Source organism: Danio rerio, chromosome 24, assembly GCF_052040795.2.
Source record: "Danio rerio strain M-AB ecotype USA chromosome 24, GRCz13ab, whole genome shotgun sequence".
Classification (NCBI taxonomy): Eukaryota; Metazoa; Chordata; class Actinopteri; order Cypriniformes; family Danionidae; genus Danio; species Danio rerio.
Window position 1 is genome coordinate 12,909,890 of NC_141044.1, and position 18,762 is coordinate 12,928,651.

At 40.5% G+C, this 18,762-nt stretch overlaps 1 protein-coding gene across 1 annotated transcript; it reads left to right on the forward strand.

Moving 5' to 3' along the window:
• Positions 1-13,052: 13,052 nt before the first annotated feature.
• Positions 13,053-18,201, forward strand: LOC103909745 (G2/M phase-specific E3 ubiquitin-protein ligase). Its single transcript, XM_087309332.1, is given in 7 exon segments — positions 13,053-13,401; positions 15,634-15,944; positions 16,032-16,115; positions 16,118-16,209; positions 16,307-16,479; positions 16,556-16,770; positions 17,144-18,201. Coding segments are annotated over 6 exon segments (1,116 nt in total). The 5' UTR covers positions 13,053-13,401; positions 15,634-15,646; the 3' UTR covers positions 17,398-18,201.
• Positions 18,202-18,762: the final 561 nt, after the last annotated feature.

Sequence of the window (18,762 nt, forward strand, 5' to 3'; positions counted from 1 at the left end):
TAAAGACAAACTTATTTTTAAATAAACTTGAACAGAATAAATTGCACAAACAGCAAGACATGAGTGAGATGATTATACATTTCATACACACACACACACACACACACACATTTCATATATATATATATATATATATATATATATATATATATATATATATATATATATATATATGCAAATGAAAAGAAACAAATTGCTCAAGTATCAGGGAACATCTTAATACACTTAAAATGTTGTTTAAAAATAAAATAGAATAGAATATTGATGTAGATAGTTGACACATTAGCTTTCTCTTCTTCCCTCCTTCCTCCATCCCTGTCAGGAGCAAGTTGTAGCCACATTGTAATGCATTTTTCAATCTCTTTATCAGTGGCGTGGTATAGACATTTGTCCTCACTGCATCTGTGATTAAAAGGTAAACAGATAATTAGTAATGAACAAGTACTAATGTTAAAAAAATAAAAGAAAGATGCTTGCTCTCATATAAGTAAAACCTAAATGGGACTATATATAGATTTTTTTTGTTGCTCTGGTTAATAATTCAAAGAAATGCACAGATGAAACGGCCCCTAATTGTATTAAAATGTATATTCAAAACCAACTTACTGACTCCGACAGTATTAAGGAGGAGTGCATGAAAGGCTAATTTTTAATTTGGCCTGCTCCAGTTAATTTGTTTAGCCAAGGAGTTAACCAAAAGCTTTTCCAGGATACGGCCAACTGCTTAGTGCAAAACACCAATGATTCCAAAGTAGCCTACCTACAAAGCAAAAAAACAAACAAACAAACAAACAAATAAATAAATAAAACAAATAAACTTAAAACACTTTGAAATTAGCAAGAGCTTGAATTTACCAGTTTCTTCATTTGTTCGGGCTGCTCCTTTAGTTGATTTAAGCTTTTCCAAGTAAAATTGGACAAAGGAAGGTCAAATGTGTTAACATCTGGAATTTCATCACGTCTGTTTTGGTTTTGCTGGTTTATGAGATTCAGGCCCAGCTGCTGCTTTATGACGTTGTGTGATTTTAAATGTTCATTCAGTCCTGCTAAAAAAGAAAAATAACAAATTAGTATAAATCAACCTGTAGCTTATTCTCATACAACTTGTGTAAATACAACAGTGGGTTGACACTACTGATATTCTCTAGTTTATCTTTATTTTCCAGCTGCATTAAGCCTATACAAGTTTAGTGATGTCTTGATTTCTTATAAAGACATGACGAGTTGCAATAAGTTCTGTCTTGATCTCCAACTGCACTAGAACAAGGACTGTAAATGTTCATTGGTGTACTGGAATGTACAGTATCTGTGCATCTTGATGGTGGTCTTAAGATTTCTGCCATAGTCATTGATGGTGATGGTACTTGTGGTGCTGCATTTATTTCTGAAATCTTCATACCTGCCTTTTATCCAGCCTCTTTGTTCCAAGTAATTTTTCTTCATCACGGTATAGTTGTCTTTAATGTCCCTTGATCAGATACATTTACAAAACAAAACATCACTTTTTTATTATAGTGCCAGGGCAAAACTCGCTGGTTGTAATAGATCAATGACATTATGTTGACAGTATGTGTTTAAAATAATTGCAAACAAACCTGTTCTTTCTTTAGGTGTATGACGGGCGATCATCACCCTCATCTGTCTGCCAGTCAGAAATCACAGTTGCTTGTGAATGTTTGAGTCGAGCTTCCTCATATGCGTCTATAATGAAACATTACATTGTTGTTAACCTCCCTTAAAGAAAAGTTCAAATCCTGAAATACTATCAAAGTTAATTAATGCCTATAATACCTATAGTGTAAATAATCAGTACACTGAAGGTTGCACAAGATTTATTAGTAGATTCATGCAGAGTGACAGCCTTATGAATCTGAGACATAGATTTGTCCCACATAGCAAAATTTCTCTGGCCCAGCTCTGGCCCACACAATCAGGTTTTGCTTGGCCCACATGCCGCAGTAAATTACGGTACATGACTGGACTTAATCTGGATTCCAGATAAGGGCCAAACACAGACCATATCTGGGCCAAGTCTCAGCCAAGTTAATAACTTATAACTGGGCCTGAACTGGGCCAGATAGGTTGGTGTGTCACGATTGCAATGAAATTGATAAACCCATGGAGTGATGCGCTTTAGGCACACTATGGGCACGCTTTTTCTCAAAGTGACCTGATTGGTAGAATTTTTGTTCTTTACTCAAAAATGATTTTAGTGTATTTTAAATGTGGGTCAAGACTGGCCAAACTCACATGGCCCACTTATCAAATTTTTAAATCTGGGCCAAATACTACGTTTTACATCTGGCCCAAATCTTGTGTGCCGCCTTAAAAACGGTGCCACCTCTGCCAAACCCGGGCCATGTTTGGCCCACATGCTGTATGCCAGTGCCGGATGAATGCCTGCTGTGCCAGCTTTTTGCCAAATCTGGGCCAGAATTCTTTGCTACTAGGGTAAGATGGCCAAGCACATGCATTATTCTGTACCCATGAAGATTAACCTACCATTGTGAAAAATGTTTGATGATGATGATAGCCAATAACAATAAACCATTTCAGCTGTTTGTGAAGCAATTAGTAATGTAAAGTCTGAAAAGCTCAGTCTATGTTGAAAATGTATCAGCAGTTTACAGCTTATAATGGACTTTAAGCACCTAACATATGTCTATTCACATGTTCATAAGAGTGTGCCATTGGCATCTTTGGTCGTGATGTGCTGCAAAATAACCTTACTAACATTTGCTAAACAAGAACAATAAGACTTAACCAACAAATATTGTTACCCATTCATTTAAATCAGAATTTATCAGAATCAGAATTTTTGTCAATAACATAACGTATAACATATAACGTTAGCTTACACTCCAATTCGTTTAATGTTTCTTTAAAACAATTAAAATAGTTGTCAGTTACTAAACACGTTACAGTCTAACATTGTGTTAAAGGAACAGGAACTTTCAGACGTGTTTGTAACGTTAGCGCTAGCATAACTTACATTAGCTCCAGTTGTGTTTCTTAAAGCAAGTTACATTTTGTATCAAATTGTTTTAAATTACTAAACACTGTTACAACTAAACATTGTGAAAAAATCTTTTAAGCTCTAAATTCGCAAAGTATACAGTACACAAGTAGTAAAAACCTTACCTTTCTGACTGGAATCCACGTGAAAGTTTTGAAAAACGAAACAAACTTCTTATTCCTCCTGTGATCTTCATGGCGGTCGGCAACCAGCTTTTTGGAGCATTACCGCCACCGCCTGGATTGGAGTTTGGAGTTTACTGCTTTACTGAGTTTCTGCAGCTGGATATATCTCATCTACTCTTACATGTGTTTCTTATGAAACCAACTTCTGCTTTAAAAAACAGTCGGCACAGGAGCGTGCCGTCTCGAAAATAAGCACATTTTTCACAGTTTATCTATAGGTGATATATATAATCCATTTATAAATAGCATTGTTTTGTTTGCGTCTAAACATTTAGACCATCCACACTAAATATTCTTATTATTTTGTTGCTGTCCTACCATGAATATTTTCTCAAATTATCATTAAACGTGGAGCTAACAGATTACTAGATAAAATAAGAATTTAATCGGTTGCCATCAGCCTTGCCAGAAGCGGCCCAGACTCTACAGACAGACTCGGGCCGGATATGGTTGACTGGAATCGGGCCAGTGCTGTACAGCCACATCACAACCGCATGTGCGCAAGCGAGCTGCGGCCCGGATAACACTCGCCGATGCCGAGTCGGAGCTGGAGGCGCCGAAGGGCAGCCGAGCTCGGCCCGATTACACCCTGCTATCATATGTTTAGTTAACTTTTTGTAGACTTCACATTGCAACTGTAAAGATTGATTAGAAAAAATGTTTACAGGTCATAACATGCATACACAAGTAATATGTGTGATTAGTCACTAGGAGAAAAGTATAATAGCATACATCATAAATATTATAGAAAATAAATATAATAATTAAATATAATTTTTTGTATTTTACAGTGCATATACCGTACAGTATGTGGCCTAAAATACTAGGCTATTGTTTGACATTTATAACTTCAATTTAATCTTAACTTTAACAGGCTACAGATAAGTCACGTTAATCCACATAATCATCACATGTGACCACGAATGAAGTTCATGTGACCATATGTGGAGACTTGTTCGAGATGATACGTTATCCTGTGAACAGCTGGCAGTTAAAGTTGGACAAATAACCCATGTTATAACATGTGGAGCACATAAAAACCTATTCCAACATGCTCACCATATTGCATTTTTAGCAGCTTTGCTATAATTTATTCAGCAACTGCAGTGCCAACCTTGTTTACAAATATTTATTTGAATGAGCTATTGTATAAAAATTGCATGTGAGCCTCGAACAGGCTCGAACCAGCGACCTTCTTGTGAGGCAATCGTGGTACCCACTGCGCTACCTGAAAAAACATGTAATACCAAAATACTAACAATTACCTGTAAATTAAATGTTGGAATTTTTAAATACAGAAAATATCTGTAAAAAATATATATTTCACCGTATATTGAAAAAACAGGAAAATTCTGTAAAAAAATACAGACAATTATCTGTAAAATAACATTTATTTTTACAGGAATAATCTGTAAATATTAACGTACAATTACGTGTTACTCTCTTAAAATAGAGTACATTTCCTTTAAAAAACAGAGAAAGAATGTAATACCAAAATACAAGCAATAACTGTAAATTTAATGTAAGATTTTTTGGTAACACTTTAGAATAACTATCCGTTATAACTAGTTAATAGACGATTAATAAACTGTTAGTTAACAAGTTATAAATGACTTGTTAAATAAAAGATAATAGTTTGTTAATTATTTACAACTGTGCCTTATAGATGGGCAATGGATAACTTACAAGCCGTTAGTTGACAAGTTGTAAATGACTTCTTAACTGTATTTTAATGATTTAAAACTATACCTAATAAATTTTTAAGAGATCATGAACAGGCTGTTAGTAAATTACTTAATAAAGACTTGTTAAGTATCAGTTATGGTGTGTATATGTTATTGGGACGTTATTCTAAAGTTGCAGTTATTTTTCATTTATTAACTGTTAGTTAATGAGGAATAGTTGCAACTTTAGAATAACGTCCCAATAACATGCTTAAGCTAATAACTAACACTTAACTATTATATTTACTTACACTTTACAGACGAGAGTTGTTCATCGTTTGTTAACCATCTACTAATACCAATGAATCCTTGTAGAACAGCAAATGGATGGAAAAAAGTTCAAGCTACAGAAATTTGATGTAATATTTAAAATATAAAATGTTTGTTTCTAAACCTTGTTCCACTTATAGGCTTTTCTGTGTGCTGTGTTTTACCAAAGAAACTCCACAGATGAAATGTTAAAAGTTGTCTTTAATGTATAGAAACACACATACTGAACCATGACATGGCAGTACAGCAGTATGCAAGAATACAAACCCATGAAGTGCTAAACATGAAAACAAAATAAATAAAACTTTAAAATTACACCAGTGGTCTAATAAAAAAGTTTCACTGGTGTTATTATAGGGTGAACAACTGATCTGTAAAGTGTGAGTAAATATAATAGTTAAGTGTTAGTTATTAGCTTAAGCATGTTATTGGGACGTTATTCTAGTTCCAACTATTCCTCATTTACTAACAGTTAATAAATGAAGAATAGCTGCAACTTTAGAATAACGTCCCAATAACATATATACACTATTAACTGATACTTAACAAGCCTTTATTAAGTTATTTACTAACAGCTTGTTCATGATCTATTACTAATTTATTAGGTATAGTTATAAATAATTAAAATACAGTTAAGAAGTCATTTACAACTTGTCAACTAACGGCTTGTGAGTTATCTATTAGCCATCTATAAGGTACAGTTGTAAATAATTAACAAACTATTAACTTTTGTTTAACAAGTCATTTATAACTTGTTAACTAACAGTTTATTAATGGTCTATTAACTAGTTATAACGGATAGTTATTCTAAAGTGTTACCGATTTTTTTTATTACAGAACATATCTGTAAAACAACAGGTATTTCACTGTATAATGAAAAAACTGAAAAATTCAGTAAAAAAAATACAGACAATTACGTGTAAATTAACGTTTATTTTTTACAGTGCATATTTCGACTTCTTATCAATTAGAAATGATTAAACGGGAGGTTTTGAATATCAGAAAATAGACTTTATTCTCCATAATAAAGCAGAGGAAGAGCAGAGCAGACTACTCTCTTTCTCATTTTCTTTCTTTCCTTGTCTCTTTCTTTTTTTGTGTTCTTCACAATCTTTATACAGATTATTTGACACACCCCTAGGTGTCTTGTTAAAACTTTTAACCATTTTAGGATAAGCTTTTAATCTAGGTGGTCCTGTTATTATTGGCTCTCTGCCAGCTTACTACGGTCAGCAGAGATGTCATTGGTCTATGTCAGCAACCAAAGCATAGATGCAAAAGAACGTTCGAGGTTACTAGAGTAACCCTTCGTTCCCCGAGGAGGGGAACGGAAGCACTATAAGTGGATTGATTTACTAATCCATGTATGGGAGGTTTCGGTTCAGAAGCCGCTCGTCTGAAAGAGTATTGAACGGGCCAATTAAGAATGAATTGGCAGCGCAAGCCTGCGCAGGTGTGCTGCATAGGCTTTATTAACTGAGCATATAAGCACACCTGGCGCCAGCAGACGCTATCCTTTTTAAGCTGAAGAGACTTTTAACAGCTAAGGGACAGTCATTATGGCAACGGAGTATAGTGCTTCCGTTCCCCTCCTCGGGGAACGAAGGGTTACTCTAGTAACCTTGAACGTTCCCCTTCGGGGGGAACTCCAGTACTATAAGTGGATTGATTTACTAATCCACGTATTGGAGCCCATTGAAAGCGCCATAATCACTGCACCTTACCAACACCCATCATGAGAGAGCGGTCAGGCAAGCGTGACGCACCCAGATCATGAGAGGCGTGGTCCTCCAACGTGCCCTTGGCCCTAACTTATCCCACTTCAAAAGAAGTTTTACGGAATAGGTATATTTTTTGGGAGTCGCTAGCGTCTAGATAATTCTAGGAATATACGACAGTACGTTGGGAAGCGTGCCATCCCAGTAGGGAGGACGCTGCGGAGACCATCCGCACCCAGTAGGGGAAAACAAATGCAATTACATATGGACTAACCCTGAGAAGGGGGAGTGCGCATAAAAAGGTGGTTAGCAGATAGGGAAAGCACGGGTCCACCCAGGGGGGGGAACTTAACCTTGGCGGAAAAGCATATGGGGATCACCAGCGGGGATCGGCCATAGCAGGCACCTATACCCAAAACGCGGGCTGACCAGCGGGCAGACCTACAACGTAGTGGGCCAGCAAATGACTCCTCCGCTGAGTCAGTGCTGGGGGCCTCGGAGGAATCTGCAGGGCTCACCGAATGGGGAACTTTACTGACAGACAGGAGGGTGCACATCTCTCCGTGTTAGGGAAAAAAGGCACCGCAAGCGTGTACAACACCTACCGAGTTGTTTCCTCAATCACCAAAGGTCCCTAACACCCTTGAGGAAACCCGCTCCACTCGCAGATTATAAAATCTTGCAAATGTGTTGGGTGTCGCCCAGCCCGCAGCTCTACAAATGTCTGTTAAAGAAGCGCCGCGCGCACACGCCCAAGAGGATGCAACACTCCTGGGGGGCGCGGCTGACCTCTGCTCAAAGCACATGAATAGTGGGATAAACGTTGTTTTGACACGGCATTTCCCTGCTGCCGTCCGCCATAACAGACAAAGAGCTGCTCAGAAGATCTAAAGTTCTGAGTACGGTCCACATAATGCGCAGAACGCGAACTGGACAAAGTAAGGACAGGGCTGGGTCTGCCTCCTCCAGGGGCAGCGCTTGCAGGGTTACTACCTGATCTCTAAAGGGAGTGGTAGGAACGTGAGAAAATTCCGGCCCGAATTCCAGGCACGAGTCACTGACCGAAAATGCCTCCAGGGACCCGACCCTCTTAATGGAGGCCAAAGCGACCAGCAGAGCTGTCTTCAGGGACAGAAATCTTAAAGATACTGTATCGAGTGGCTCGAAGGGATCAATCGCAGGCTCGTGAGAACGAGGGCGAGATCCCAAGAGGGCGTGAGAGGGGGGCGAGTTGGATTAATTCGCCTAGCGCCTCTGAGGAACCGGATGATGAGGTTATGCTTTCCCACGGTGCCGCCAGCCACCGCGTCATGGTGAGCGGAGATGGCGGCAACGTAAACTTTGAGAGTGGAGGGCGTCAGCCTACTGTCCAGCTTCTCTTGAAGGAAAGAGAGCACAACACTGATCAGGCAAGATCGGGGGTCTTCTCTGCGAGAGACACACCACTCAGTGAATAGACTCCACTTCAGGGCGTAGGCGCGCCTCGTAGAGGGGGCTCTAGCCTGAGTGATGGTATCATCCACCGCGGGTGGCAGGTTACCTAAGTCTTCCTCGCGTCTATGGACCACATGCTCTGATATCCAGGTCCGGTTGGGCCATAGGGGCGCAACTAACAGAACCTGTTCCTCGTCCTCCCTGACCTTGCACATTAACTGCGCGATCAGGCTCACTGGGGGAAACGCATACTTGCGTATGCCCCGAGGCCAGCTGTGGGCCAGTGCATCCATGCCGAGAGAGCCCTCGGTCAGGGAGTAAAACAACTGGCAATAAGCGTTTACGGGGGAAGCAAACAGATCGATCTGGGCTTCCCCGAATCGCGCCCATATCAGCTGGACAGACTCGGGGTGGAGTCTCCATTCTCCAGAGTGAATCTGCTGCCGTGAGAGCACATCGGCTGCACAGTTGAGCATACCTGGGATGTGAATGGCACGCAGCGACTTCAGCCGCGGGTGACTCCAGAGGAGCAGACGGCGGGCGAGCTGAGACATGCGGCGGGAGCGCATACCCCCCATGCTGTTGATATACGCAGCCGCCGCCGTACTGTCTGTCCTGACCAGCACGTGTTGCTGCTCCAGCACCGGGGAAAAACGGCGGAGAGCAAGAAACACTGCCAACAGCTCTAGGCGATTGATATGCCAATGCAGCTGGGCAGCCTACCCACAGGCCCGCAGCTGCATGCCCGCGACACACGGCTCCCCAGCCTGTGCTGGAAGCATCTGTCGAAACAACATGACTGGACGCCTGTCCCAGAGGCACACCGGCCTGCAGGAACAAGGGGTTGTTCCAGGGGCTGAGGGTGCGGCGACACAGCGTAGTATCAGAGACTCGGTGTGTGCCCGCATGCCTAGCGCGTCTCGGAACTCAATCTTGAAGCCAGTGCTGAAGTGGTCTCTTATGGAGCAATCCGAGCGGCGTGACAGCCGCAGCGGAAGCCATATGCCCCAGGAGCCTCTGAAAATATTTCAGTGGGACCACTAACTTGCTGTCAAGCTCCCTCAGACAGTTCAGCAGCAGGCGAGCGCGCTCTCCGGAGGGGCGCGCTACCATGGTGACCGAGTCCAGCTCCATCCCGAGAAAAGAGATCCTCTGCACCGGGGCGAGTTTGCTCTTTTCCCAGTTGACCTGCAACCCCAATAGGCGGAGATACCGGAGCACCTCGTCTCTGTGCGCAGTCAATTGCTCCCGAGAGTGGGCTAAAATCAGCCAGTCGTCGAGATAATTGAGTACGCGGATGCCCGCAAGACGCAGAGGCGCTAAAGCAGCCTCCGCGAGTTTGGTGAAGACCCGCGGAGACAGAGAGAGCCCATAGGGGAGGACCTTGTACTGCCATGCTCGACCTTCGAACGCAAACCGCAGAAACTGACGGTGGCGCGGAAGAATGGAGACATGAAAATACGCGTCCTTCAGGTCTATGGCTGCAAACCAATCCTGAGGACGAACGCATCAGAGGATGCGCCTCTGCGTAAGCATTCTGAACGACAGCTTGTGAAGGCAGCAATTCAAAACGCGCAGATCTAGGATTGGCCGTGACCCACCGCTCTTTTTGGGTACGATGAAGTACGGGCTGTAAAACCCGCTCTCCATCTCGGCTGGAGGTACCGGCTCGATTGCACCCTTCGCCAGGAGGGCAGCAATCTCCTCTCGCAAGACAGGGGCGGACAGGGGATTGACCCTGGTGAAATACACGCCCGTGAACCTGGGAGACCGTTTGGAGAACTGTAGTTTGTAGCCGAGTCTGATCGTGCGTATGAGCCACCGCGAGGGGCTGGCCCGCGCTAACCAGGCAGGCAGAGCCCTCGCTAATGACGTCATCGCAGCAATCGTTGACGTACCCGCGGAGGGGCAGCGCGGAGCGGGTGTGCTGATCCGGGGAGCGCGAGGGTCCCGCAGAAGAGCTGGAGGAGAGCGATTCGCTCTGGCTCCGCACCCTGACTCCTGAGCGGGGGCTTGGGGGCTGGGAGAAGGGAGACCGTCCCCCCAGCGCCCGAGAGCCGCTGGCGGAGCATGCAAACCCTGCGAGCTGAGAGGCAGCGCGTCCCAGACTGGCAGGGCTTGAGCTGTCACATCCGGGGAAGGGAGAAAATGCTCTTATATCGAAACTTTGGTGGCACTGAAAAGTGCCGTTGGAATATGGGCCCCGCCCTCCAGCGGGGAAAGATCAAGTCTCCTTTTCTCCGGATGGCCTGTCTCAGGGCAGCTTCGCGGTCCGTTTACCGGACTTAGCGGCGCCCTGGGCAGGAGGGGCTACCGGCTTTCGGCGTGCTCGACGCGCCCGCTTCGGCGGGGGCGGGGCATCAGCCGTTGGCGGGCGCCCTCGCCGAGGAGCAGCGGAGGTGGATGGCTCGGCCGTGGATGGAGCGGGCTTACGGCCCCGCCGATAGATGACTTTGCCCATCGCAACCGACTGCTCCTTCACCGCCTTGAACTCCTGGGTGAATTCACCGACGGTGTCGCCGAACAGGCCAGCCTGGGATATGGGCGCGTCAAGAAACTTTGTCAACATCGCGCATATCTGCCAGGGTTAGCCAGAGGTGGCGTTCCTGGACCACAAGTGTGGACATCGTCTTCCCCAGTGCACACGTGGCGGACTTAGTGGTCCGGAGAGCATAGTCGGTCGCCGTGCGCAGCTCGTGTAACAAGCCTGGGTTCGACCCACCCTCGTGCAGCTCAGCCTGCGCCTGCGCTTGGTAGCGCTGGTAGGTGGCCATCACGTGCAAGGCGGAAGCTGCCTGGCCCGCAGCCTTGTAAGCTCTAGCTCAGAGGGAGGCAGATAACCTACTGGATTTGGACGGGAGACGGGGCGGACCGCGCAAAGCAGGGGCGTCACGCGGACAAAGATTGACCGCAATGGCGCGCTCCACCTGCGGGATCGCCTCATACCCCCTGGCAGCTCCACCATCCAGGGTGGTGAGGGCGGAGGCGGACGCAGTGCGGGCAGAGAAAGGTGCCCTCCAGGACTGCGTGAGCCTACTGTGCACTTCCGGGAAGAAGGGGACGAGAGGCTTCGAAGGCTTCGCCTTTTGATCCTCTACGTAACACCCATCTAGTCGGTCCGGCCGCGGGGCTGGGGGATAAACCATCTCCAACCCGACGGCCGAAGCAGCCCGAGAAAGCACGGCCAACATGTCCGCTTCAGGATCCGTTTTGACGGCGCTCGCTTGCCCAGAGGGGGCACGGCTCCTAGTGTTGCTCCTGTGCAGGCATACTCATCTTACACAGACAAACCCCAGTATTTTTAACACATGCTGGCATGTTTGCTGCAAACACTCCATGCTTTTTAAGAAGAGAAAATGAACTGCTTTACACTTAGAAAATACTTCACACTGAGAGTGTAACGTTCCCTTGCAGAATGTATTTTGGATAAGTGTGTGCGTTCGTTTGTATGTGGGTGTGTCGTTTCATGCATGTGTTACAGGTACGAACGGCATTGGAGGATCCGCATTTCGTGCTGATGACGTTGGCCGCTGACGCTGGGTTTGCTCCACCAATCGCTGGTTGGCGTAGCGTTTAAAAGCCGAGCCCAAACTGCAATGGCGATCTCTCGATCTCTCTCTCTCTCTGTCTCTTTCCTTCTCGCAACTTCTCGCTCTTATTCTTTCTGTGGGTCTCTGTGAGGACAGTCTCTCTTGCGAGGGCTAGTCTGAGAGAATGTGTTTTGCTTGTTTAATGCTCTTGTCTAAAGTTTGCGATTTAACCATGTTTGTGAAATTGTCCAGTTAACTGACATGTTTGAGTGATGCCTCGGAGAGGTGTAGGAGTGAGTAAGTTGCGCGATATACATATACAACACTCAGAGTGATATTTTGTATTAGTTCACTAGGTTCAGGAGAATGTGCTGTTTTCTGTATGTTTTGTTTTTAGTTAGAGCAGTTTAGTTAAGACGTTTGGTACGTTGAAGATACTGAGAAAACAGTTACTGAGTTTTGTTATATTTATTTCTTTGATTTAAGCACATTCAACTACTTCCTCTCCCCCCAGGTAATTCATTATTTAATCATTGTAAATATTTTTCTTTCACTGTATATATTTTCACTGGTTTTCATTGGATATATATATATGGATATATATATGGGCAATAAATAATTGCAGTGATTATTTGATTCAGTTTATTTCTTTCTCCATCCGCTTGTCACACACATTAAACTAATGTATGTTATTGTCATCTACTCCTAGTTTAATATTAACATCTAAAAGGACGTAACAGAGAGGATAAAATCTTTCTCAAAAATAGCAGAAACCATTTCTACTTCACCCACATCACTGTAGAGCTAGTGTTTGAATGATTCTCTAGCATAATGTCTAAAATTATGAGAAAACAGCAGATTTTGCTGACATTTTAAGATTATAAGGCTGAACAGCATGAAATGCCATCAGTCTAAAGATTTCGCAGTATTTCTCTGTTGCAATCAGAAGATCAAAATAATTAACCCCGAAAGCCAAAGCAAACACTAGCAGATTACTATTGTGTTTGTGATGAGGAAAAACACTTAATACATGCAGGCATTTCTTTCTAGTCTGCAGTACCAAAAACAGGAGAGCCATCAGAAAAAAACAGATGGCCAACCAAAAATTAACTCAGAGTTATACAAAGAGTGGCCAACACAAAATACATAAATTCCCATCCCACACACTCAACACTACAATTACTATAGTATAAATACAGCACTACAACATACAAAAGAGAGATTGACTTAGAAAGTCACTTACTATTTTTAAAATTATTTGATCAGCTATAGTTTAAAGTTACACTGGGCTTTTCCTCCTCTAAGGGCTTATTATGCCGTCTCAGTCGCCATTTTGTGGATGGACAAGATCAGCCGTCTTTGCTCAATGCTATCTCAGAAATTATAATATTTTAAAATAGGCACTATTTCTATAAACTCGAAGTTGCAATCTAAAGAACTAATTGGACAACTCATCAAGCTGTGTGACAATTAACCAATACCAGCACTCTCCAAACCGTTTGTTCCGTCTGCAGCAAGTTCCAGGCAAGCGCCTTTGTTTGTTTATAATAGGGATTACCTAATTAATAACTTTATTCCACCTTGAGTTGGCGAAAAGGGGTAAAATGGAAGCGCTAGCAATGCATAAAGCAGCTCTTTATTTGAGCTTGCTACAAGAAATATTATATTTGACAATATTATTTATTCTATTTCCACAGCAGAACTTAAAATAATTGTTTGTTGATGTGAGATTAATCAAAAGAATGATTACAAATACAGACAAGTTAACTATTTTTTAGCTCTTTTAGCGTTAACAGTACAATGAGCCATAAAGTAACTCAGTACTACTCATTACTAGTTCTTAAGTCAAATTACAATCTTTAACTGATGCTAGCTCTGTTTAGCTGTCAGTTGGCTCAGCTGTTTACATATCAACTTGTGATTTAAATTCATAGCAGAAGAAAGTACACCCTCATTCAAAAGGATTTTTGAGACCCTCTTTGTTTGATTTTATTTTTAATATACACGATTAAGGTGTTGAACTAATGTATAAACACAATATCATACTTGTTGCTGTGTGTTATGGCAAAATATCAGAACTTCTGATTCTGATATTTTCCCATACATGGCAACTCATATATATATATATATATATATATATATATATATATATATATATATATATATATATATATATATATATATATATATATGCTGAGCACTACACACACACACTCACACACACACACACACATATATATATATATATATATATATATATATTAAGGGTGGAGCCGAACCCGAATACGATATTCGGAAAGGCACGAATAGCATGTTTTTACGAATACTTATTTCGAACAAATACTTGAAAAATGATTTGTATTCGGGAGCAAGAAAAACACTATATAAGTGCATGCCCGCGTGAGTGAGTGAGTGGTTGAGAGAGAGAGAGAGACGCTCAGTCGGAGAGTGGGGCGGAGGTGTCTGGCACAAGCTTCTCCACAGATACAGACAGAGAAGGCTCGGCTGAGCGAAAAAAATACTTCACTGCATCACTATTTTTGTTAAATAGATTTTTGTACCTTAATTGGGTTTCAGATGCAGTTTATAAACTTGTAGCGGAGTTTGATCGGGATTGGGAAGTTTGCAATCGTGTGCTTTCTGTTTACGCAACGTTAGCTCTGTTAGCGCGGTAATTTAGACAATAGACTGTTGACAGAGTAACGTTAACGTTCTTTTATAAAGGTTAAAACGATGCTTGTGCAGTTGTGTCGAATAGTATGCACTTAAGGGAGTTATATGGTATGTCTACATTACTGTCTTTTGCAGACAGCAATATATATGCTATAGACTTACATAGTATAGTATAGTATTATATAGAATACTTTTGTTCTGCCAGATCTCCCAGGCAGGGGTTTATTTAGATTTATTTAGTTAATTTTAGTTTTTGGAATTCTGTCCATTGGAAAAAAAGTTCTTTCTGAAGAAGAACAGTTTTTTGAAATATTATTTGTTTTTATTCTGTCTATTCAGTGTCCTTCAACAAGAACGGTGGTGGTGGGGTTCATAATATTCACGATGGTATTTTATTAGTTGTTGGTTTAACCATGGATGAGATAATGGCTTCTATGTTATTTTCTTTTCAATGACATTTCTTGTCACATGTTCAAAAACAACAACCAATATTGCATGTCTATAATTTATATAATGGGTATAATTAAGCAATACTTTCACTATAATGTAAATTAGAAGTGTAATAGAAAAAATATATATTTTTGCGCCATTTTGAATTTTACTCGAATACAAATACAAATACTTTCCCCCCCTCAACAAATACAAATACCGGCTGCTCCGCACATCCCTAATATATATATATATATTATAACACATTATAATAAACACATTATAATTTGTTTTCTATATTTACGAGTCCATTTCCCCTCATCTTTTTCCAACCAGCCGCATGCTGCTTCACTACATCAAGCAACTACTTCTTTGCCACTGTATGATAGTCATTCCCCGTCACCTCCAAACTGGACACCTGCTCCTTCCCCTGCACATTGGTCACCTGCTCCTTCACCTGCACATTGGTCTTCTGATCCTTCACCTTCTCAAACAGATCACTGGTCACCTGAACACTCTGTTTCCACTCTGCCATCTTCTGTAACAACTGATAATTATGAAACAATGATTGATCAGTATAACACATTGCAAAGGTATTTTAAGCTATATATTTTCACACATATTACAGCTGAATATTTTACCTTTCTGTTTTAGAGTTGATCTGCAAATGATTTTTAAGAAGCTTCATAGCAGAGTTGATCTCCTGAGTTGTCCGACAAGCAATCAAATAAATGTATATCGAGACAACATACTTCAAGGCAGCCTGCAAGCATTTAAGCGAAGGCGGTTTAATCCTGAAGCAAGGCTGGATGTAATTTTTGTGTATTCTGATGGGGTTGGAGAAGGAGCTGTAGATGAAGGAGGACCAACCAGGGAATTCCTTTGCTTGCTAAAGAGGGAAATACAGAAGTCCAAAATATTTGAAGGACCAGAAGACAAGAGACTACTGGCACTTGATACTCATGGTAAGTTTTATTTTGTTTGCTTTTATTTATTATTATTGTTATTAATATGAAAAGTAAAAATATAAAATGACAACAATTTTTTTTCAGCTGTTGAGAATGGCTTGTACATGGCGATTGCAAAAATGATTGCAGTATGCATAATTCATGGTGGAGTAGGCCCCCATTTCTTTTCAAACGTCTTTTTATGCAAATCTGTGGTCAGTGTACACTTCCTGTGTCCCTTGAGTAAATAGCAGACAGCAGTTTCAAAGAAAATCTCTCAAAGGTGATTGCAACTATAGATTTGTTTTATCTACACAGGTATTTGTTATATTGCCATGCTTTGTAATTTCATGGGATGTCACTCAATTATTTTCTGGTAGATTAAAGATGCAGACTCTGTTGATACAGCAAATATTGCCATTTTAGATGCTGGAGACAGTCTGTACATGATGGGAGCCCTAAGGTACATCTCATCTCTTGAAGAGAGGGACTCCCTCGTCCAATCTGCAGCGGAATACTTTGTGAATGGGCGGACAAATTTGGCTCTCAGACAGTAAGTATTTATCAAGTATTCATTAGTAGTCATTTCAAAAATTAAAATTTCATTAAAACTGCATTTGTTTTTACAGATTTGAAGAGGGTTTCAAAACTCTTGATCTGATTGACGAGTTTAGGAACCATCCTGAAATTTTTGAGGACGTGTTCATCAATGCAGTCAGACCACTTGAGGCAAAAGATCTGTCCACTCTCTTCGAGGTGGACTTCTCACCTCTTGGCAGCAACAAAAGGCAGCTAGAAAATAAGACTGTCTGCTTTTGGAGAGACTGGCTAATTGATGTTAAAGGTACATTTTAAGGATTTATTGTCCAAACATACCCAAACCGGTAGAATCAAAATTATTTATTAATGTAATTTGAGATATTAATTTCTTAAAAAGCTACATTTTTTTATTATTTTTTTTCATTGACAGTATTTTGTAACAAAATGTATCCTTTTAAACCTTAATCTGTTTATTTTGGTTTGTCTAAAGACTATATAGCTTTAAAACAATAAAAAAATCAAGTTAGTAAAACCTATATTCCGGCCAGGTTTTATTAATAAAACATTAAAAGAAGTCTTTGTTAACTCTAGGTGCTGTTTAGATTTTTCTTGAGTGCCTTTTTCTGTCCCATCAAATATTCTATAATATTCATATATCAATAATCATGTGATTACAGAAGGTGACTGCAATCCCTTGACATTGGAAATGGTGCTGGAATTTGCTTCTGGAGCCTCATCAGTGCCTCCACTTGGATTCCCCCATCAGCCTAAAATCGAATTTCTCCATACCTTTGGTCAAGAAATCAGAATTTTTCCAGAGGCCAACACATGCCTCATTGTTCTTAGACTTCCAATGCACAATACTTACGAATCCTTTAGAACCTACATGACTGAAGGTATTTTGCAGTCGCCAACTTTTGGCACAATGTAAGTATCCACATACCTTGTTCATGTAAGGGTGATAAATGAACGAGTTCATGTTTCAACATAGTTTTACAAATGATTAAATCAATTGTTAACATATTTTCACCCTTATTCCAACTTATACAACTTTTTACTGTTGTACCATTCTTTTCCTTTAACTGCAAAAAAGCTTTCCTTGCTTAGATTTTTTTGTCTTGTTTCTAGTATAAATATCTAAAATTTCTTATATCAAGAATAATTTTCTAGACAAGCAAAACATATTGTCTTGTTTGGAGAAATATTATGCCAATATTAAGTGAGTTTTTCCTTAAAACAAGCTAAATAATAAGCTAATGGGGTAAGCAAATTAATCTTGTTTTTTCTTTTGACGTAAGATTATTTTGCTTACGCCATTGGCAGATTATTTTGCTTGTTTTAAGGAAAAACTCACTTAATCCTGGCATATTACTTCTTAAAACAAGACATGTTTTGCTTGTCTAGAAAATTATTCTTGATATAAGAAATTTTAGACATTTATACTAGAAACAAGAAAAAAATCTTAAGCAAGAAAAGCTTTTTTTGCAGTGTACTGTTAATTTGTTTACATTTATAGATAATAATTTTAAAATATTCCCCTAATCATTTATGATTCTCCTAAGTTGAAAAAGTTTACAATATTAAAACAGCAATACAACAAAAAAACAATCAATTTGATGGCAATTGTCCAAATCTTTTGTTTATAGCATGAATCGAGACCTGAATGCATTTAAAGGGGCAATATCTATATGTTTTTACTGCTACAGTCACATGTTCAAAATAAAAGTGAAGTTTATTTACTCTGTTTTGGTGAGACTTGCTGCACTTCCCCATTTGGGTCACCTTAACCACGCGTGTAATCAGTTATTGTTTTGCCACAATAAAGTAAATGTTGTTTTGTAATTATTCTGGGCCTAATTAAATAATAGTGTGTTTATAACATTTAACAATTAAGGATCAAATTCAGCACAATTCCTAAACTATGTTGTTCAACAAAGTTAAAAATGTGTTTGAGATAAAAGTTTTTATATAGATATTATTATTACTTATGTTTGAAGTCAATCAAACTGGTAAAAAAAAAATTCCCCAAAAATGAATTAAAAGTCTTTTTTAAGATTACAAAGCACTATCAAGACAATTTACCTATTTATAAACTTGAAGCATATATTTCTAAATGTTGGCAACATAACAGCCAACTACACTGTCAAGTGCACTTTGTGTATGAAGGTCTTGCCTTAGAGATAGAGTATTTATATTTATGATAGAAGAGTATCTATCCATGTGTTCTGACAATAGAGAATCGAAATTACATTACTCTCAGACCCAAGGTGCCTAAAATATAATATTAATATAAAAA